Source organism: Centrocercus urophasianus, unplaced genomic scaffold (genome assembly GCF_019232065.1).
Source record: "Centrocercus urophasianus isolate 14NV4802_14NV808 unplaced genomic scaffold, USGS_Curo_1.0 seq_11, whole genome shotgun sequence".
Lineage (NCBI taxonomy): Eukaryota > Metazoa > Chordata > Aves > Galliformes > Phasianidae > Centrocercus > Centrocercus urophasianus.
The window spans coordinates 5,619,754-5,643,778 of NW_024884253.1; the positions used below are offsets into that span (position 1 = coordinate 5,619,754).

Genomic DNA, 24,025 nt, shown 5'->3' on the forward strand with positions numbered 1-24,025 from the left:
CCCTTTCCCCTTTCCCCTTTCCCCTTTCCCCTTTCCCCTTTCCTTTCTAACCACAGGCAGAGCACAAATATGATAATTGGAAAATATATACTCCACAAGCTGATGTCACCAGATCTTTACCTGCTCGGTAAAGAAATCCTTGTGAAATATGATCATTAACAAGAAATTGCAAATACTGACAAAGCATTTCCAAAATTAGATGGATTACTAACAAAATAAAAACCAGAGTGAAAAGGCAATTTATAGAGCCTTAACATGAACTTGCAGATAGAACATCATAATACAAATAATTCCTAAGTCACAATCACTTCTAAGCTGAACAAGATCACTTTGGTTTTTGACTAGCAAGTTCTGGATTCCAGAAAATAATCTAAACCAAATACAGTAAAGCCCTTATGTGTGCAAATACGTATCTGAAAACTGTAGCTGAGTGCTTTTTAATTGTGAATGTAAAACCTCCTGAACAAAAGTGTTAACAGTGCACTATGAAAACCCACACAATATATCTGTGCCCAACCGAAATATTGTATGTGTTTGTCAGCCCGTGTGATATACAACACAGAAATAAGGTCAAAGTTTGAAGCCTAACATATAACATAATCTTTTCCTGCAGCAGCCAGTGATAGAACAGTCTTTATTCTGACAACCAACCTGAAATTGACGTGCACTATCCCTCCACACAGTACGTGATTATTTATTTTAAAACTGTCAAGCTTAGAGGCCTGTAGCAGCTGAGCCCTATTCCCGTATCTGTCAATCCTGTCAGAATGACTTCTGCAGGGTTTCATTTCATGGACTTAAATATCTATTAAACAAAAAGTGACTCATTTTATATTATGTAAACTGCAAAACAAACAAACATCTGAAAATCTTCTGCTTGCACTAAAAGGATATCATGACTTATCCATATTAATCGTCCGATCCTTCAAAATTAATAATCTACATAAAAATAGAAATAATAATAGGAAGGAGAAATTGCCCAGTGAAATGCAATACTTCTTCCTTCAATTTTTCCCTCTTAGTGAGGAAAACCAGCTTTTTTTTTTTTTTCCTTAAAAAAAGAAAAATCTCCATTTTACACATGGATATCAGAATTAATTTTGGAATTGATGGAAGGCAGAGCGTTTTCAGAAAACAACTGAGGAAAACTTCCAAGCAGAAAAGGTGTTTTGTTTTAAGAGTGGCTTCATAAATGTCACCTTTGTCCTACAGAATCACACACAACAACAATGTAAAAAGAACAAGTAAGGATCTTTTTAGCTAGAGGTCCTACATGACAAACCCTGACTGGTAGAATCGTATCTGAGCAGAACTTTTCCATAAGGACAAGCTTCTTTCTATCCCCCCCTCAGATCTTCATGCACAGCTGCCACTGATATCAAAATCCATCTGTCAACAGCAAACAGGAATATGCATGTCCTAAGTATTACTGCCAAGACAACGATCATCTTAGCGAAGCTTCTCATCTCCACAACTGTCTTGAACATTAAGTTGAGTATATGTTCTTAATGCTTTTGTGGATCATTAAAACAGATTCTGTAACCTAGTTTATAGAAGGGTAGCATGAAACTAGGACATCAAGAGAAGACTGAAGTCCTTTCTCAGGTCTTATAGATATATTTTTTACTTACTGCACAGCTATAACATTTCTTGGTGGATGTTTCTTTGGCTCATGTTCTCAGCCTGCATCTCAACTTATATCTAATACAGAAAGCAGTTGAGACCTATTCGTGCATTTTTATAAAATACAAGAAAATGAATCACTCTTAAACTACATCCCATTTTAATCTCATAATACAAATAGCAAATCTATTTCCTATAATCCAAAAAGATGACCACAGTGCCCTCTCAAGGATTCTCTTAGCTATCGCTATTTAGAAATTATTTTTTACGGCAAGAATTGTAATATTTTTTACTTGTGTTGAAGAACAGTGAAATGCCTTCATAAACATCTGCATTTTGAAGCTACCCACCAGGCACAAAACTGGGTCTATGTATTTCTAGCAGAACTGTTTTTCCTTAAAGCAAACAGTTTTACCACATGGAATGTCTGGTTACTGGTATCCATAAACTCATTCAAGTTGTTTACCCCTGGACTCCACTCTCATCATATTATCTCAAAAAGGAAAACACAAAGGACAAGCAGCAGCAGTGACTACAGTGCACAATGCAAGTGAGATGACTTCTCAGGAATGGCAGTAGTAGGAACCTATAGTACTACAGTGAAACCAGACTACAGTAACAATCCACTCCATGGATTCTATGGGAAAGACAAAATAAAATGTCAACATCAAACCAAAAAGCACCAGCAGAGAAACCAACAAGTAGAGCTACTGGCATTTTGATTTACCATGAGAATTAGAACCAAATCCCAACCAATCCCCACATCACATTTCTCTGGCTTGCAAAGCAGTCTAAGCATGGGAGAACAAGACTGCTATCAAAGGACACAAAACTGGAAGCCCTGAACAATCCGGATGTGTACCAATGTGTTTCAACAGCTAAACAAGGATAGAAATTTGAACCAACATGAACATTAACGCTGAAGAATGTGCTTTCTTCCCCACATTTCCAAACAGACAAGAACTCTCAGCACAGTGGGAACAATGGGGATAACGAAGATCTGAATGGCATCAGTTAGATTTTGTAGAGTTAAGTAAGGCAGTCCTCTTCATCTTGCATTAAAACGATGAATCCACTTAACAGCAAATGTTTGTTTGTTGGCCTTCTGTGGGTCTGTGTTGTGTGTTCCAACTGCATTACACATTGTTCGCATTTGATGTGATTATATCACAATAAAATTTAAATTCTGATGGGTGCTGATTGTTTTTCATGGCATCTCACGCCATAATTGTACAACTTCCATCTGCCAGTTATTTTTTCTAAAGCAAAACTCAAGAAGGAAGAGGAAAAAAAAGTACAAATTTAACGTTTTTCTGCAACTGTCTTCCTTTTCTAAGATTTGCCCAATTAAATGGATATTCTCCCACCAATGGAAACAAGTAAAATTTTTCTTCCCTTCCAATAAAAGCAAATACATCAGGGTAACCTCCAATAGATAAAGCTACAGTTTTCAATTAATGCTCATATGCTTATGTTCTGTACCATAAAAATGTGTCCTGAACTGATAAAGACCTTTCTCATGTCTCTGTCATATGCCTACTATTCACTGGTTTCCAAGAAAGTGTGAGCTTTCAGTGAAGTTCCTTCTCCACCTAACATCAGGGAAATCAATCTTATTTATTTATATTTTTGAGTCTTCTGCAAGTCTGAAACTATGATGCCATCTATTTTCTTGCTGTAAACGATGTAATCTTCATTCCTTCCCTGTCTTTCAATGGAACTGGTTACTACATATGACAACTTTAAACTTATTTCCAAGTGAATAATTTGTAAACCCTTGAAGTCCAATCATCCAGCTTTTGTCTCCAAAGATCATACCTCTGGGATCCCTGCTGCTGCATACTGAGGCTTAGCAACTAGGTATTTCTAAATTCATTTAATCTCCCTAAACTTAGTCTTCATTATTGAAGCTTAAGTCATCTTCTTAAGTAAAAGCTTAAGTCACAACTGTGTTCATAAAAATTCATTTTACGCTACTCAATATAAGGTCTTATAGTCTTCATTACTGAAGCTTAAGCTACCTTCTTTTTAGAAACATATTCTAATTAAATTTAAGCACTAAAATTAACGTATTTTTAATTTGTGACTAATTCCAGAAGTAACCATTAACATCTTCATAGCCTTTATGTTCAAAAATATTCACTGTTAATTATTTTTTCTCCTTATCAAGTATTTCTTATGCAGATCCAATTTTACCTACCCTTTTCTCACACCGTTCCACCTGTATAATCAGTCAAGGAAAGATTTCTAAGTCCCACCAAATACCCTCTTTAATTATACTGTGCCAATTCAACCATACTGTTTTTAAGATTCTGTACAGACACCTAAGTTCAATTAAATCGGTCACATAAAATGAAAAAATTGTCTGGCATCAAGTTCTGTTTTTAGATTTCTCAATTACTCACAATTTTACACTACTTTGCTGTACGTTACTTTACTTCTTTGTACAGCTTTAACACCATTCAAAGATTTTTCCAAGGTCTCTGGATCATTTATTATTATGTGCACTTTGTATGTTTTCAAAAGACTGAGAAACAGTCACAGTAAACTTAAAAACCAGGACAAACTAAAATTAGGTATCTAAAAATGTTTTTTCTTAAGTATTGTTATTACAATTTCAAATTAATTATATTTCTTAAGTAGTGAACTAGTGACATTCACTAATGCCTACATAAAGATTCTGAAAAATTTTCCCCTTCTTTTGGAACATACAATGTGAAATACTTGTGCTATGATTTTTTTTCCCATATGAAGTTTTCTTCCATCATTACACTGAATTGGCTTGGTTATATTCCTGTGTACTGAGGCTTCAGATCAGTGATTTTTGTAACTTTTTTTTTAATTGAAACACATGTGCTAGAATCACAGTTAAAAGTGACTGTGCCATTGAGACACTAACATTCTATCTTCTCACACCTTCACAGATGACAGAAAATTATGTATCTAAAGAAGTACCTGAGGAACCAGATATGACAAAGTGTAGAAAGAAATTTCTACCAAAAACTGAGCCTAAAAATTAAACAGGAAACCACATGGCAGAGATTTTCAGTTAAAAGATATATTACCTTGTGTATGATAATGCTTTTGAAGCTTTATTTGTGCAGAACTATAGCCTACAACAAGCTTCTATGTAGCAGGTGCTCATAAGCAACAATAAACAAATTGCAAAATAGTGGCCATTCTCACTATCCCAACAATGCTGTGAATTGATTTGATTTATAAGCCAGAGCATGAAATACTAACTGCAACTAGCATTAAAATCCAGAGAATCACATCCTGAAAAGCTACACTAACAGACACTGTTTTGCATATAATGCATATTTATGGATCCTGGAAATGCTTGAATGCTGACAAACTAACTTAATGTAAATTTAAAACACCGAGCATCACAAATAAAATGATAGCAATTAACATGGAAATGCCAACAGCAACACCTAAATAAGCTAGCTTCAAATCCATCTACTCAACTCTTTGCAAAATCCCTCCATTCATAAACAGTAACGTTGCCTGCTTTTGTATAACTACTAAGCACAGTTTAAGAATGTAACTGAAAATTTGAGTTCTTCGTTGAAAATGCACAGGACCACATTTCTGCGCCTGGGCTAGAAGTACAACCTCAGAATCAGGTTGCTGAAACTAAGGTGACACTTCAGTGACACTAGAAGAGGGACTGAGAAATCTGGAGAACTTTGGCCAATCAATTTACCTATATTAATTCAGCATCAGTTGAGCAACACCACTATCTGATCTTATACCTTTGTTTCTTTATCTTGATGTAACATCCAGTAATATTTTCTCCCTTAACTACCTCAAGCTACTAACAACAAACTTCCTCAAATCTTTCCAACCAGAGTCCTTGCATGGTCTTCTGCAAAAAACATTGTCTCGAATCACTCACTTGATGAATGGTGAAGAATAAGGCTTCACTGCATGGCATCTATAACACTGGTGTTTTAACACTCTTAGCAATTGCCACATGTACATTTTTTTTCTCAGGCTTTTAGACAAATGATCTGAAGTTGCATCATGCACTGCTCCTTCAACACATTAAGGAATAAGCACACTGAACTGCATGGAAGATGCATTGAAAGGTGGACTGAAGAGAATTTGTAAATCCACTCAAAAAGTTCAGATTAGCTTGACAAGATGGCACTGAAGTTTGCAGACAAATTGCTGTTATTTGAATGCATTGCATTTTGGTGTAATTTAAAGTGGAAATAATTGTTCAATATGCAAGAAAAGTGACTGAGAAACACTGCTTGAGGCAACAGCACAATGGTTGCTGCTGAGAGAAATTTGGAGGATTAAGAAGGAAACGCGGAAAGCAGAGAACAGCACAGGAAACCAGAGAAAGCCAGCAATTATTTTAAGTGCTAACCTTTCCCTGTTTTTAATCAGCGTTTAGATTAAATTCTTCTGCAACGGAGTCAAGATCACTCAGACTGAAGATCTAAAGCAACTTTAAAATAATAACAGCTGCAAATTAAATACCAAATGACTACACAACTACAGGAATGACTTACTGTTTTTGGCCCTGAACAGGCACAGGTATACAGTTATATGAACCATTTCTTTTATAGTAGACTGCTCATCTCCACTGTAGTTAAAAATAATGAAAATAGTCATTATCATTATTTTTTTTTTCCTGACGAAAAGTTTTCAATGCTAGCAGAAAAGCCTGAAGAGTTACCAGAAACTTCTGAGTGGCACAAGCAGACAGATGGGGTTCTCTAAATTTTTTTGTGCTACAGTAGCAGCATTATCCATTCTCTTGATAGCAAACTTAAAAGCAAACAGTAAGCCTTTAATGCTGCTGGAGAGGTAACAAACCCACCCCCTTTCTCAGCAACCTTATCACATAATCTGAATTTTAGTAACAAACCTCATTCTCTGGCATGTTAACTCTCTGCAGCATCTGTCACTGCTATGAATGGTTGATCATAAGTACCTCTGTAGTCATCTCAATGCTATTAAGCAGATGGCAACGCTAAATCCGAATGATGTAGTACATCTCCCTAGTGGACTTTGTTTCCATACACTACCATTATTCTACAATTCCTCAGCGATAAATCTTATGTATTCTAGAGAACATTTAACAGTGAACTGACAACGCCAATTGATTTATTAGCACCAGTTTCTCTTTGCCCTATTATCGTCTTCGCAAACGCTTGTGCAGCTCATGTATGGAGCCACTAAGGGACAAAAGCACATTTGCTCAATTTACAACACATTTCAGAGATTAAAAATCAACAGATTTTTTTCTTCACATAAAAAAATCTCAAGATTGATCTACCAGCTAAAAAGTAAGACCCCATTAAATTCTCTGGTTTCTTCCACAACATTCTTCTCTACATTTTTGTACTAAAATTGTTCTAGCACTAATACCAGACCACAAAAATGCCCACTACTTTCTGCAATAAATCTGAGTTAAAGATAGGAGCTCTAGATGGATTTGGGAAGTCTCTCAGAGTTGGTTACTTCTCACTGGTGACAGGACGATAGGAAATGGCCTCAAGTTCCACCAGGGTAAGTTCAGGTTTGATATCAGGAATAACTTTTTTTACAGAAAGGGTTGTTAAGCACTGGAATAGGCTCTTCAGTGAGGCAGTTGAGTCACCATCCCTGGATGTGTTTAAAAACTGTCTGGATGTGGTGCTCAGGGACATGATTTAGCAGAGGGTTGTTCGAGTTAGGGTAGTACAGTCAGGTTGTGGTTGGACTTGATCTTTAAGGTCTTTTCCAATCAGAGTTATTCTATGATTCTAAGTCTGTGTTGTGTGAGCACGCACACACACAGTAAGGGGTGCTATCAAATCTACATGCATCGGACACACCCTCAAGTATCTGAACCAAGAGCCCCACAAGGAGATGCCACAGCAGTATCCTGCACTTACAACTCACACTCTACTGTAAGATCCTCAAGTTTTTGACGTAGCTCTTCAATATTTAATTACTATATGTTTTTATATGACAGATTTCCTGAAGGAATTACTGACTGCATAATTGGATATCTGTGCTGCATGATCAACTATCTTCAGCTCTATTTTTGCTGCTTTCTTTAGCATTTCCCTTAAATGATCAGAGCTCCTGGCCAGTTTTCATTGCTCTATAAGCAAAAAGGCTGCTTCAATTGTTTGATTTTCAGAAGTTGAGAAATTTGTGTTAAATTCATTTTAGGTTGTTTAGCTTTTTATCAAAACACTGAACAGTGTTTAACCACCTTACTAGTTTGCCCTAATATAAATTTTGTCTAAGGATCCTCTGCAAAAAATTAGATGTAATTTAGTCACATCTCTTCTGAAAATCAGTTAAGATAACCAGTCAAGCTTAGCGCAGCTCCAAGGGATATCTTTTTAAAGTTTCTTTAACCATAACAAATAATTCTGATAAGAAAAAAACACACCCCCGAGCACTACAATCTGGGGCTTTGTCGCATGAACAAACAACTGTGGATAAGGAAATGTTTTAAATGAAAGCAACCTCTACAGGATTACAGAGCATTAAGATGGATCAGAACTTAGAAAGAACTCTGATGTTTCTCTCCTTATTAATGCTGTGACAGGCTTTAACTAAAGCTTCACATTGTGTACAACTTAGATACTTTCTTGTACTTGGCAATGTTAAGTGAAACACCACTGAAATTTAAACAAACATGATGTGGTAGCCTCAAATGAGTAATAGGAATGAACTGCGTAAACAAATACAAATTCTGAGCTACCCCACTGCACTTAGAAATACACAATATGCTATTCTTCATATACTACACCATCCTAGTCCATCTCAAATTTGGCCATTTTTGGAAATTACACTAAACACATCAAAATTAAAAAGAATACTGGGGAGTACTGTTGTCCTGTACTGAATGGCTGAATTTGAAGAACTTATGCTCCTGATGCATACATCTTAAAGATGCAAAGAACAATTTGGAACTATTTCAATCCTAGTGCAAATTTCCATTTTTAACAAAGGAATCACTGAAATAAGGAAAATCTTTAAAAACAAAATAAGTATTCAAACCATCTCAACTTTATCACACAAGAAAATACATCTGTAAACATTAACCAGTTCTAATGAGGTGCAGGAACAGAATTCCTGCACTGAATAACTACTGCAAATGATTTAATAAACAAAACTCATCTTTTCAGTTTATTAGTCATCTCCCAAATTTCCTTGTTAATTTAGAATATCATTCTTGAGAAATCAGTACCAGAATATACACTAAAATACTACTACTTTTTCAAAAGATCATTGCTTTGAACATACAAATGAAAATAAGAATACGTTTGTTATTAAATGTGTTTTAAACATGTGAACGCTCTCTATGCATAAACATCTTTTCTATCCATGCATCACAAGTGAGGTAAAATATATAGAAAAGTTTAAGCTACGACAACAATTCTATTTTTCATAATTTCCTTCACAGAAAGAACACTGTAATGTAACTAAATATGATAAAACATCTCTTTGTGGTTAAAAAGCATTTTGCAATATGGGCTACTATTGATTTTCAAATTAAATGCTATTAGTCTAGGTAGCTCAGATGGCTGTTGATAGTTACTACTTCTTGACTGCCAAGGCAAACCTAATATTCTTTTCTGCCAAACTAGAAAACATGCAGAGAATGAGCATCCGCACCCCAAGAGAAATTACAAATGAACCATTTTTTGTTTTCTTTTAGCATACTTAACAAAATTATGGGAAAAATAGTATTTTGAAATTAAGTGGAGATCACAGAGAATCAATTTGTGAAGCATCCCCTTCCATAACAAGTTTAAGCATATCAGAAGAATATATAATATCCACACATACACATATCATTGTTAGGGCTTTATTCATCAATTTCATCTCTTAGGAAAAAATTTGCTAATTTTAGCTCAAAGGAAAAGAAATCCTAGTGAAATCCTTAGCATGAAAAAGAAGCAAATTGTAGCAATGTTTTCAGTTTTGGCTCAGTCAAATGACTCGGTAATGAAATCTGATTGCTATGTGCAATAAACCCTGTTACCCAACACTAGAAGCAGTAAAATAGTACAGAATTACTAACATAAAAGTTGAGGACTATTCTGGTAATTTTCTTTTTGGGGAAAAAAAAAAAAAAAAAATCTATTACCAGCAGCTGGTCTCTAAATGCCTACAGAGCATTGTATTTTGGAGGTCCTACACTGTCTTTTTTTAAAAAAATCCATTTTTAGTAGCTTATAACACCATAGGAATCAAGTACCGTATATACAAAGGTAATATTTCCCTTGTGTTAGTTCTCAACAGTAATGACATTGGAACGTTCCACTAAGATTTTCCACATGAAGTTGATGGGCACAGGGAAGAATTTATAAATACAACAAAATTTAAGTTGGGTGTGTCAACACTAAAGTAAAGCAGATGTCAGTTATAAACAGCTTTGATCTCAATTTTGCTTTAAATTGTTTTGTAGTCTTTCAGACTACACTGAAAAAAGTAGAGTAAACATTGTTGAAGCTAAATGCTATTTCTCTGACTCTTTCATTAACACACATCCAGCAGCATCTCCCTTCCCTTCCGTCTCACTTCCAGTGGACATGGCTTAAAGCTCTCATTATTCCAAGCAACCAAATTACACTCAGTAAAACATGCACAAGAATCCCCTCTGCTTTTTCAAATGTATCCACTAGAAACAGCTCATACTGGGGATCATCAGCGAAACTTTGTGTGACATGCTGTTTGCTATTAATTCAAACTGATACCTAATACAAGTAGCTAGTATTTCACAGTTGTTTTTTTTGTCCCACTACTGGAAATCTGGACACCTTATTTTTCTATGTAAGTCATGTAATTTTCAAGTAACTTCTTTAAGCAAAAATCAAAGAAAATAAATCATTTTTAAGATATCACTTCTGTTTCTTTTCAACCACTCAGTAATTGATTTTCATACTGGTGGTACTAGAGACAAAACACAGCAGGTTATTTCCAATAAGCCTTTTATAATATTTTTGTTGTCTAAAATAAACCTGAAAAAGTCTAAGTAAAATTAACTTTCTAAATGCACAGTATTTCACCTACAGAACTTGAAACTTACCTTTGTGCTTGAGTACTGTAGCTGTTGTCATACGAATCATAGCTTTGCTCATCATAAGCAGCTCCATAGCCATCATCGTATTCCTGAATGGATATAAAAGAAACATAAAACATTAACCCCTCAAAATACTTCACAAACAAGACAGTAACTCAGTTCTAAATATGATTGTACTCTCAAAAAACAGACATGACATATGTACACCCTAAAATGGCAAAATCTCGATGTTCTTGATGTTCACACCATACAGAAGTTGAATATGAAAATGGCTGACAACGATGCTGGGCTTTCCTTAAAGGATAAAATGTGGAAAAATAAAGAATTGCCACAAATTTACTACCAGATAACACAATAAGCTGAACTAAGCTCAGCTACTGATCAGTAAAAATGACATTTCCTTGGTAGTGAACCCTCATAAGGAGAATTAGGAAATCCTATCCAAATATCCCAAAGGCCTCAATGAATATTTAGAAGTATCTTGTCCAGTTTCACCAAGAAAGCCCTCTGAAAACAAAGGGAGTTAGAGAAATGAAGATCATGTAACGTCATACAAATTATGCTTTCTGAGAAAGTGGGTTATCAACCCTGGCAATGTAAGAATAAAGTATCACAAAAGAATCTCTTTCATAGAGAAAGAAACCTTATAAAGAATCTTTCAGTAATAACTGAAAATAATAAAACCAACTACTTGTGACAATTAGATAAAGATTGTCCAATGCCAGTAGAAAACACCCCCAGTGATCTCAATCTGACAGCCTGCTGGAAGGAAAATTTTCTATAGCAGAGTCATTGAGATCCTCAAACCAAATAAGAGCTGTGAAATTGCTATCTATGAGGCTTTTTAGAACTTCCCCTGTCATTTGATATTGCTTATATGGAAAACCAAGCAATCAGCCCATTAATACTGCTTCACCACTGACCACTGAAAATTACTGCTTCCCAACAGTGATCAGTAGAAGGATGTCTATCAATATTTGCAGGTAGAGGTGAATAACAGCTGATTCCTATGTCTGGAAGAGGAAACAAAGATTCCTCCAATTGTGAAAAGAAATGCATGCCTAAAATGAAAAGGAAATTCATTGTTTTCTCTTTCATCAACTCACTGCCCTGAAACTAAATATTAAAATAGAATCTTAGCATTTTCTTTGCTCATCTGATACGGACATCAATTTTCCTTGATGCACCGCACACTAAGCCCACAAAACCATTGCCTCTTGGCACTTAATTATGAACAAGTACTTTATTACTTATTGATGCAATGCACAGACATCTGTTAACAATAGAGTCATTGATAAACAGCAGAAGCTGTCTGAGCCAATGTACTTGCTCTGTTCCAGAGCATTTACATGACATTTGGGCTCCTCTCATAGAATCTACCAACTGTGAAAGCTTCAACCCTAAGAGGGAGTCTCAGATTTCAAACTATGTGCAAATAACAGTGACAACAAATGAAAGCAGAAGACTGAAATTAACCTTTTAACATTTAATGAGAATTGGTCCTGTTCTTCACATTTATATAAACTTTTTCATTAAAAACAGGCTGGAAAAAAAGGGGAAAACAAGACTACTCCAAAGCTATGGTGTGTCTATGACTTCTCACAGAAGAACATAAGAACAAACTAAAAAGGAATGGACTTCTCAGGTTAACAAAGCATACAAAAAAATGAAAGCAGAATTTTGGGAAAGCCCATGTTTTTATATTATACTTGAGGATCCGGTGCTACCTTTCCCTTCCACAGAAAGTTTGCTTGGAATTCATTACTGCTGACTTTTGCCATGCTAATTTCTGCAGTAGTGAATTTAATGTCTTTTTCATTATTAGTATTTTGCTGTAGGTAACTAAATTTCGATTGAAAAATAGCTAGATTCTATTTTTTATAGTAGGACTCCTATCACTTAAGCATGATGTTGCTTATTATCATAATCTGCTTAAATAGACTGATTTTAGTGCTGTATTTACACTTATAAAAATCACAAATTTACATTAAAAATACACATCCAGTGCTACATGCTGCAAAAATTGAATATTTTTATAAAGCTGCTGACATGTCGTGAACAGAAAAGATTCAAATTTCAAAATGTTTTTATACAGTGCACTTGAAATATCAAGGGCCGAGGGGCAACTGAAGTCTCTACCAGAACATTCCATGAACTAGGTCTGATGTTGTATTTTCTGTCAATCATACTGGATTTGAAAACTTTCTCTTTCAGGAAGTTATTAACAAGGCTGGGCAAAGTAGAGTATTTTAATGCAATTAAAACCACACAGTATTTTTGTTTTTATTTCTGAAAAAGACCTCTTGTGACTTCAATAAATGTCTCATTTAACATTAGTTAATACCTATGTGAAGGATTCTCAGTCATCTGACATGTTTCAGGTAACATAAAACATGTAAACATGAATGCAAATATTTGTATTTATATTTATATAAATAATATAAAACATGTAAATTTAACTTTATATATTCAAATGTAATAAAAAGTATAGAATATAGGTGTATATTTAAGAACATCAGATTCACTGGCCAACACTGCTGCAAGTGAGTAGAAGAAAAATTACACCTTCATATAAATATTTCCATTATATGCGCCTTATTTGGGCTTCTTTCAGTTATTTCTAAAATACTGTTTTTCTATTTAAAGCCACTTCATGTAGCAAACAGCATTTGCACACCTACCGATCAAAAGCAATACAATGGACTTCCCCTATACTCCAATTACACAGGGCTAAAAAAATACCTCTAGCTGAAGATAATCAATAACCACAGAATTACAGAATCATAAAGGTTGGAAAAGGCTGCTAAGATCTTTAGTCCAACCATCGATTCGTCCCCACCAAACCATGTTCCTTGGTGCCACATCACCACTTTTTTTGAACACCTCCAGAGACAGGGATTCCACCACCTCCTTGGGGAGCCTGTTCCAATGTGCTGCTACTCTCTGAGAAATTTCTCCTAATATTCAACTTGACCCTCCCTTGGTGCAACTTAAAGCCATCACCTCTTGTGCTGTCACTAGTAACAGACTCCCATCTCACCACAACCACCTTTCAGGCAGTGGTAGAGAGCAGTAAGTTCTCCCGAGCCTTCTCCTCTTCTCAGATGAAACAATCCCAGCTCCCTCAGCTGCTCCTCACATGGCTTGTGCTCCAGACCCTTCACAGCCTTGTTATCAGTAAATATCAGCAAATACCAGTATTTGTCTCCCAAAAACAAAAGCACAAGTAAGAACATTTTATCTATGAATGGAAGCATTCTGCTTCTATGATTCACCATCCTGCTTCTCAGTACAGCCTAGAAAACCAACTCTCAAACTTAGTCTGATGAAAAGGCAGCAAATGTGCTGCGCAGTTTACGCTTACAATACAAAAATGTAAAAAATACTGAGCTGAAAATGCTACAACTGACTTAAAAGTGCAGATATTTTTCACAGGACAACTGAAACGTAAACAAGAATGGTATCATGAGAAACTGTCCTGATTTAAATCCTGATTTTAGGAATTTATTTTCAAATTAAGAGATTAAGTAGAATTATATGGCAGATGCTCTGAAACGATATGAAATAGTTCTGTATAATCTCAAACCTTCTTAATTACTACTCCATTTAGCTAGCATCACATTACATTTCCTCTTAAAGAGAACTCATGCCTGCAGTTGTCTTAATGACAGTGCCTGCAACTGATGTAAATCCAGAGAGTGGAGAACAGCACAGAAATTCTTCGTAGACAGAACCAATGGCATCATGTAAGCATTCATCATTCAAGTATGTTAAACAGTAAGTCATAGTCATGGGTCAAATGGTAATAAAGCTAATGAAAGTGATCTCTGTCAAAACTTCTGCACGACCCCCAAATACATCATGAATTGTGCTGTCTTGAACATCTGCATTTCCTTCTAATAACCAAGCACTTTAAATATTACCTTGTTCATAGGGAATAAGAAATGGGGGCTTTGAATTATAACCTGTAAGCAATGACAGTAACAGGTAAGTGCTTGGGACATCTTTAGGTGAAATTCACCATGTTTCAAACAGAGCTTGGCAGAAGCAGGCAAAAAAAAAAAAAAAAAAAAAAATTGTAAAAATTTCACTTTAGCAAAGTCATTTGCAGTGCTAAAAAAATAATTCAGTAAGAAAATTCACCCAGGAGAAAAAAAAATTAAGGCTGCTATCACTGCAACGTAAGGGTTTCTGTTTCCTTTCCTCATCATTCTCAGAAATTAATACTCACACCAGTACTTTATCATCCAATGCCAATGGAGTGCCTACCTTTCAGAAAAGAACTATTACATTCAGAAAAGTACTGAGTGCAGAAATGAACTTGACAGAGAAAGCACATAAGGTAATATCAGCATGAAGAAATGAAGGATATTTTTAGGCAAATTAGAATGGTAAAAGGAAGCAACAGCTGTTTTACTGTGTAAAAATGACATTCACCCCATTACTTAAATAACAGGGAATAGCGAGCTGTCAGGACAAGCACAGGCAGCTAGTACCATCTGAAGTCTGAGTGATAACACTGAGTACATTTGCAGCAAACAGGCACAGGCTCTAAGCTCTTAGTTTGAACATTTTCATTTGTTTTCATTTAGAATTGCACATTCAACCAGAACAATCAAGGTGTTTATGAAATGAGAAAGGTGCACTGGTAGGTTGTTTCATACACTTTAAAATAATAATTAGAGAAGTTGCTAAAGAATATGGCAGCTGCACTGAAATCAAGGCAAGACTATTTCAGTTCTGCATACAATGGCAGGAGCCAGAGTCAGAATCACAAAGACTCACACCTACAGAACTGCATCAAGTCACAGAGGTTCAAATTATGATTAGCAGCTTGAATTCTGAAATAATTCAGGAAAATATTTTATGCTCAATGCAGGTTGTATTTCAACCTCAAGATAGGCAGGCAAGAGAAACTTTCCAGCTTTGTCACCAAAACATTTGACTGTTTCCACAATCAAAAAACACGTTTGAGTTCCTGACAAAAAAAAAAGCTTTTCCACTGTTTTTCTGGCCCATGTTCAAAATCCCAACAGTTTATTAAAAATAAATAAATAAAAAATAAAAGGAAAGAAAAAATAAAAGGAAAGAAAGCAACGACTTGCGGGACTAACATTTATTTTTGCTCGACCTACTTAGCAAGTAAAAGAACTCTGAAACATACAAAAAAACAAGAGATCATGTTTTTGTGTTCTGAACTTCCTTTCCAAAAGCCTAACCAGAATTTAGCCTGACTTTAAGTACTTTTGAAAAGCCCAACCCAGTAAACACACTGCTTTAAAAATCAAGTAAGATTTCAGTGTAAACCACAGCATTATCCACAAAAGGAACAGAAACAGAAAAGACAGAGAGTATTTCTGTAATCCCTGGAGAATGAAGTTATGACAAATCCTTTTCCAGGAACTGAAAGCTTCACTGAAAAAAAACTAAGTAAACAAGAACATCCGAATTTAATTTGATTAAAATGATCACAAGTACTAAGGAAAATATCAGAATTCAGAATCACAGAATGGCCTGGATTGGAAGGGACCTCAAAGATCTAGTTTCAATCCCACTGCAGGCAGGGTTGAATGCCTTGGCAAATCAGAACATGGTGTAATTCCTGCAAAGTGAAACAAAAATTATATTGGAACTCAATTCAGTTAGGACTTTTATCCTTTACGACTTTTGAGTTAGCTCTTAGCCTTATATCTTGCCTTGCATCCTGGGAAACGTTCACTTGGAAATAAAGACTTCACAATTTTCACATGGTATACAAACATTTTACTGCCACTTCCAAGAGATCTTTCCTTTTCTACAAGCAACAGTAAGTGAGCAAATTAACGCTAATGAGAAGGAAGTCGGGTTTAAAAGCAGCCTGCCCTGCAAAATCAACACAGCTCCAAGAAATTGCTCCCACAGTATGCTCTGTATGATCCTCACTTTCAGTTTTTTGACATCTTCCAAATTTGGTGTGATCTCAGTGAAGAGATGCAGAAAGGGTATTTACAAATGAGAACGTGGTGTTAAATGGTTGAACTTCAGAAGTTCCTATCAGCTAGACTCTATATAGCCCCTGAACACCTTTCAGAGTGGATATTAAGACACCCAGTAGGTACTGAAGCCATCTAACACAAGATTAGTGGTAAAAACGAAGGCATGAACAACATTTCTTGCAGCCTCAATCCTTGTTTGTATTTAATAAGCATTTAGACAACAATCTTACATACATGGTTTAACTCTCAGACACACTGTGTCTCACTCTCTATGTGGAGCCAGGAGTTGGACTTTACGATCTTCATAGGACGCTTCCAACTTGGGATATTCTATGGTTCTATGAGTGTAGTATGAACAATTCTTTAGGAACTCATGCATACACTCCTATACTCATTGCTCTAAACTCATCACCATTACATCTGGAGTTTTCCACAGAGGAAAAAGGACTTGATATTACAGCCAAAACTCAGCATCTGCAGAATTGAAGTTGAATGCTGGAGATTAAGCCTGAGAGAATTTGAATAAACTTTCTAAGAAGATGCACTAAAAAAATAAGTTGATCAGCTGAATGTGCCCTCACCTGGAAACATTAAGGCTTTGCATTCATTCCTTTCACTAATGGATACATACATATTTTATAATCATCACTGGGTTGTGAAATGGAGTTTTTGTTCTTAGCCATCCAGCCAAACATCACTTGTAAACAAACCACCCCCACCTCCTCCTTCCTCTTAATCTTCCCACAGAATTCTTAGAGTTCCTTCCAAAATGGAAACGATGGAAACTGCAGCTCATGACACTGAGAATGCCAGGACAGCCAGCAGCACGGCGATGAGCACATGCTCCCCAGAGAGAACTGAGGAAATGTGAATATCTCCAACAGAAATCTCAACTGAAGGCCTTCCGCTGCTTTCAGTGGAACCAAGCTTTCAAATAAGTGAGACTTATAGCATTACATCTCATCTTTTTTGTGTAGATCTTGTTACCCAGAATGTTATTATGTCCACCGAGTTTTCCCCATTTCTTGCAGGGAACAGTATGAGCTTGGCTTCACACTATTGTCATGAATGTAACTTGTAGTATCAGTGCAGCCTTGCAGAATGGACTTAGCGTGACAATTAAAAGCTCAAGTCTGAATTCAATCTGAAGCATCTCTTTGTGCACCAGTAAAAGCAATATATTTCTGGAAATACCCGTAAGTGTATGCTTCGGAAACTGTAAACTTCAGCAATTTCTAAGCTTTAGGATCTTCCAGAATCAGATGATAGCTGAAAACAGATCATAAAATTTAAATTTTGTTATCAGCATCTATTACACATCGAAGCGTTCTGTAAATTCTTTGAAGTAGGCTGTGTCTTCAAATTAAAAAAAATATTCTTATTTTTTTGGTTCAACAAACTTTGTGCTTTAAATCCGTGTTTAAAGTTCAATATTTAATGCCTAAGAACTGATTATCAGTTTAGGTAAATATCAAGTTTCATTTAACACATTTTAAAAAGGAACTTGATGTGGCATCACAACAAATATATTCAAGCAGTAGAGAACTGAAAGAGAATATCTGCAAAACATTTTTGTGAAATGAGAATAGCAGCAAATAAAAATCTAATCTTGAACAGCTTCAGTTACATTGCTGCGTTACTAATTCGGAAAAAAGCTTCAAAGTTTTAAAGTTGGTGGGAAAACAACAGCAGAAAACACAGACAAGTTGTTACTAGACAGTACTTGAGATTGAACAGTTACATTCTTATCCTGTGTTTGACTGAATATTAAGAAATCAACAGTAGAAAAAAAAAAGTAATAATATTACTTATTTCCTGCTTATTGAAAATTATGGAAAAGACTAAAATCTCCAAGTAGTAAAAAATTTCTATTCCTAATCTTCATGGAATAAATCGGCAGCTTAAAAATACATGAAAAATATTTTGATTTACCTATTGCATGTTTGGTAAATGCAGCAACTCTTAATTAAGAGAACAGCATCCCTGAGACTATCTGGCTTAAGTAAAGCCAGCAACCATCTAGGATGTTTTCCCTTATCCAAGTATTATAAAAATAATCCTGGACATCATTCTACCTCATACTAGGCTTTCTCCTGACCCAAGCATATGAGGATTTAGAAACGGGAGGTGTATTAGCCTTCCGAGAATGTTTATCACACCAGAGCAGAGAGATTAGAACAGCCATTATAAAGCTGGCTGGCTGCAGAGACCTGAATTTTTCCTATCGCACAAACTGATGCTACGGCTATTAAAAAGACAATGTTAACACAAGATGATAAGGAGCTGTGGTTTAGTAGCTTCAAAAACTCCATCATGGTGCTAGCAATATGGTGAAGTCCAAGAGAAATGGGTCTTGGGGTTGAACGCGATACAGTAGTGAGACTGGCAAAAAATGGAAAACTTATACTGAATTGGAAAAAAAAAAGTGGAGATATTGCTGCTATTCCAGTACTTATGTGACTTCAGCAGAGAAGGCCACAGCCAGCATCCAAGAGTGTTACAGGCCTCTCAGAAAGCTGAATGAGCAATGAAGGCGGTCTATCTCTATGTAGAGCCTTCTGTAAGAGTTAAGTCCTGTGCTCCTACTTCCAAACGTGGGACAGATCATCTATTCCTGTTGACTTCGAGCCTGCGTTAATTACCATCTATGTCAAAATCAAAGAGTCTTTGCTCCTGGCATCATCTCCCCAGTGTGAAATACTGCCTCCAAAATTAACCCTTCAGATTTGTCAGACTACTGTAGGTATTTTCAATTTTGATTTTATTTTTACATATAGCTTAAGTAATAGAAGATAGGAGAGAAATTAGGATAGACAGGAGGAAGAACTGAGTAAATTACTGTTAGATGATATATTTATTGGTCTGATGTGTTAAGGACTGCGAAATAAGTCATTAAAGGGAGTGATAAAGAAGAAACTAACTGTTCATGTGACTCAGTGATGGCCCCACTTTCTGTCACACCGTGTACATAATAGTACGTTAGAGAAAAGGGCAAAGATTTTATGTACTGACAGCTCTGCATCATCTTAGATTACAGAATTACAGAATCAAGTTTTGAAGGCTTCATCCATTATACAGCTTGTTTCCTTCCAAACTTGCACAATTTCACACTGTTTTAAAGAGTACAAAGTAGAGATCTGTTGGAACCGAAAACCTTCACAGATCTTTGTAGACATTTCAGACCACAACAGAAATGCTCTGTAACTTCTGCAGATATCTCTGGGGTTGAGATATCTCTCTGGGGCTCAGAAACTATGCCATAGATGCTGCTTAAATAGCTTCCTAATGATACTCATATCTACTGTTTATTGTCCTCTCAGCAAGCTGTGACACCTTACCCAGCTTGGATATTCAGGATTGCAATACAGCACTTAATACTTACCAGCAATTAGTAAGCAAAGACTGAAATACGACTCTAATCATGTTTCCTTACTCACTAAAATATACAGTTATGGCCCTTTGATTATAAGCTAAAATTGGACAGGTGGATGAAGTATCATACATTGACACAACATGCAGTATTCTAATGGTTCATGTTTTCATCAGACTTTTCTAGCAAAGCTCAATTTTAACAAAGGAGGTGCAAAATTTGATAATTTTAAAATGAATCTGCTTGCACTGCTTTTACCCTTGCTCAGATATTTGGACGATAAGTGATCTGGTTTTAGACAATGTTTTGTTTTGTTTTGTTTTTTGTTTTTTTAGTAGTTGTATAACACAGCACTGTTCCTATATGTATTTCCTAATATTCTCTCAAAAGAAACATACATCAGGATAGCAATTCAAAAGGCTGTTACTTCCATGTCTTGCTACACAGATATTAAAAAGTAAGAAATTAATCAGGTGTACTTTCTACTAAACGGACATTTAATCTACTACATATGGTCTAGAAATAGGCACAATTGATATGAAAGGACTATCAGGACTAATTGATTTCCAAGTCTTATGAAATAATCGCCTACTTACATCATCCACCTTGAACTGTTAAGTCAGGTATAGCCAAGAGACATTTGGATAAGTTGTTTAAGAACAAGTTCTCATAATATTAATAAACTACACTACTTTATCCTTTATTGTTCCGGTACGTGAAAAAATGTTCATACTAGCAATATTAAACTTGTACCTCCACAAAGCAATGGTACATAGAACCTTATGTTTCTGACTGATGGACAACAGTTGAGATTTGATTTGAAACTTCTGTGGTAAGATAGAAGGTAGGTAGAAGAAAGGTGTTCATAAAATAGGAGAAGACATCTGAATAGAAGTAAATATTTTCTGGAACTCCCAAGCTCTGTTTTTGTAAGCTTGAATGAAGAGATACAAAGTCTGGATAACAGAGTATGCTGTAAAAAGGGCGCATGAAATTTAAAGATACATATAAGATCAAAAGTATTGTCCTTGAAAATGTTTTCTATTAAGACAACCCATTTTTATTACTACAGTTGTGATTTAACAATCTTTTTTTCTTTATCCCACTATTCTGTAAGTTCAGTACAAATTAAATTTATCCTTACTGTTCATAACCGTAATTTTCAATCATATGCAAAGTATTGTGCTATGTTTAATTTTTACTGCAGTGAAATCAAGACAAATATGTAAAGGCTGACTGAGATGACTGTGCATTGGATGATTGTGGTAAAGTTCTTTGGATCAATTCTGAAGCATTCATAAAGCCATTTTAATTACCTAATCACTGAGCAAGTACTACGGCTATAAACACGGCTTTGGGCTCAAGAATAGAAATTACTCGAAGTGCCAACTTAAACCAACAACGTGGGTTTTCAGATTTTTTTAAAGAAGAAACCTAATAGATTTAAGAACTACATAAATATTTTGCTGGAAGCACTGTAAATGTCTTTATGATAGTACATAAAACCTGAAGTCTGAGCAGTATGAAACAATTCAAGCCTAAGAGGGTAATAAGATTATCACACTTTCCACAGATTCTGGGCGTAAGACTTCATTAGGTACTAACTGAAGAGGTTCTGTTGGGTTCTAAAGCAGTAGTTAGGCCCACCCCTTCAAAAATGCAAACACCTCATGTTAACAGCTCTGAGAACAGCTCAACTTACGTATTCACCGTATGTCTCCTGTGCCGGAGGTGGTGGAAGAGGCCGGTAGCCTGCAGGTGGAGGCACTCCTCTCGCTCTGGGTGCTAGAAGTCCACGGCTACGACTGACTGGCCCTCTACTGGGAGGCACTCCTCTGGGCGCTGGTGCCCCTCTTGGTACTCCTGCAGGTGGTGGAGGCACTCCTCCACGGCCCCTGTGAATACATGGATTACTTACATAAATATCCCCTTGGTATCTCTCTCAGTAGCTCCCTCCCACAACAGCATGACAACCAGGCTTTGCTACAGACAGATAAAAATTATGAAAGAGCCATTTTAGTTTGACATATTTCTGTATGCTTTAATTCAATTAAATGCATTACGCAGTAAACGCTGGAAGATTAAAAACTAGTCATATGATTCAGTGATGAACCTCTCAGTAGTTTGAGCCATTCTTTTTGCTGATCACATACAAAGAAACACTCAATTTGCTGGAATCAATCATCTTCACTAAAATTTGGTTTATAGCATGTGAAATCACAAACACAGAATATCAAGTTAATTTGAACCTGTCAAGCTATTTCATACTCAGATCCTGCACAGAGGAATCAGTCCCACTGCCCTTCTCATCCTGAGCAAGCTCCGAAATGCAATCCAAAGATCACAGCGTGTGCAAGAACTTGAATGGGTCAGAATAAATTATTTTTCTTCTGGTTCTATGAAGTGATTTCCAGCTGTTGCACAAAACTTTCAGACATGTAATAAACGTGTAAAGTGTTCAACTGGACATAACCTATACATATATTCAAGGACAACAAATAATAGTGGTATATACATAATTTTTTTTTTTTTTTAATTCTGAAGGAGTAATAGAGGTCAACTTGCAGCCCATTAATTTCAACAATTCTATATTTGAATTTCTTCTGCATTTCCATATTGAAGTAAAAAATCAGAGACAAACAGGGACAGTTTGCAGAAGTATTTGACCCATTTACAGGTAGAGTTCCCTCCTGCCCTCCTATAGTAAAGGCAGATCCCTAGAAGCACAACTTGCCAAGTTTGCATCAATTATCCTCTTTTCAATAGAATATCTAAAATATTGCTAATAGACATCTCCTTTCTAAAGGAGTCAATTTTCCCCCCATTTACTATAATTGAGTTTAAATGACTGCTCTGTAGGCATATTAGACTTAAGACACCATTACTGTCTAATATAACAATTACACAGAAGAAAATGAACAAAAATTCTTCACTACCATCTCTACACACCATTATCTAATTTCTAGAGCAGTAATTGGATAAAAATATTCCGTCCTGATTTCAGTAGTTATTTCCAACTTCAACAATACTGTAGAATAAGATCCAGATCTAGTTTCGAGATTTCAATTAAATTACATAAAGATCTTCTACTTCCAATGATTTCTAGCTAAGGTCCCTTCCAACCCAAGTCATACTGTGACTATCTTTTTTTTTTAAAGAAACTTATCAAAAAAGTACTATTTTAGCAATTTATTTAATTCTTATTTTAAAAACTACATGAATAGTAAAAGAATGCAGAAATGTAAACCCTTGCTAAAATCAGCATCTAATTGCTTCTAATTATTGATCAAAAAACAGAGAGTAAATGATTTAAAACTGTGCTTATTACTTGTTTTTGGCTAATCTGTAGAATGCCTCCTCAGGACAGGGTACCAGCTGCTTATTTGACTTCACTGAAGTGGGGGCAGGGGTGAGCAGTGATGTTCCCAGACACAGCCTGCTGAAGTAATATAAAGAAATAGCAAATGTGACACTTTCCAAGCGAAGCCAAAGAAAGGGAAATGATTCTACTGGCATAGACAATAGTCAATACCAAGTTTAAAAAAAAAATCAGTCAAAAAACTCGAGAATCGCAAGACAATATTCTTCACTGCATCCCTCATGTTGGGTGTAAGTGAAAGAAGGAAGAAATTGGATATGCTGAAAAACATGGAAAAACATTTGGAGGAAGAAGAGAGTTTAATTTTTAGAGCCTGCATCAGTTTATTCTTGGAGAGGTATTATAACACCAGATACACAATTAAAAGATATCTTCCGCATTTCAAAAAAGTTAATAGGATTGATGTAGAGATGGTTGGAAATCATATTCGAAGAACATTTATACATAAGTTTTCTGAGTTCTTGAGACAGTTATGAACAATCTGTGAAGTACAGTACTGGGCTACACCACTCAGATGTTAACTGCACCAGGATGGGAAAGACTATAAAAAGGTGCAGAGACGAGAAACCCAATAACTGAAGAGTTCTATTACATCCACGCAGAGTGAGCCTATCAGGGCATGATATAAAAAG

At 35.7% G+C, this 24,025-nt stretch overlaps 1 protein-coding gene across 2 annotated transcripts in view; it reads right to left on the bottom strand.

Annotated features, from left to right (window-relative positions):
- Positions 1–24,025, bottom strand: part of KHDRBS3 (KH RNA binding domain containing, signal transduction associated 3) — a 77,527-nt gene that overhangs the window by 5,349 nt on the left and 48,153 nt on the right. Inside the window, exons 6-8 of one of the 2 annotated variants that reach the window (XM_042839891.1) lie at positions 23,343–23,453; positions 21,717–21,909; positions 10,676–10,758 (exon numbers count right to left, since the gene is read on the bottom strand). In XM_042839891.1, the coding sequence (XP_042695825.1) occupies positions 10,676–10,758; positions 21,717–21,909; positions 23,343–23,453 (387 nt within the window). The remainder of the gene's footprint in view (positions 1–10,675; positions 10,759–21,716; positions 21,910–23,342; positions 23,454–24,025) is intronic. The other variant, XM_042839892.1, reaches the window with a different exon arrangement.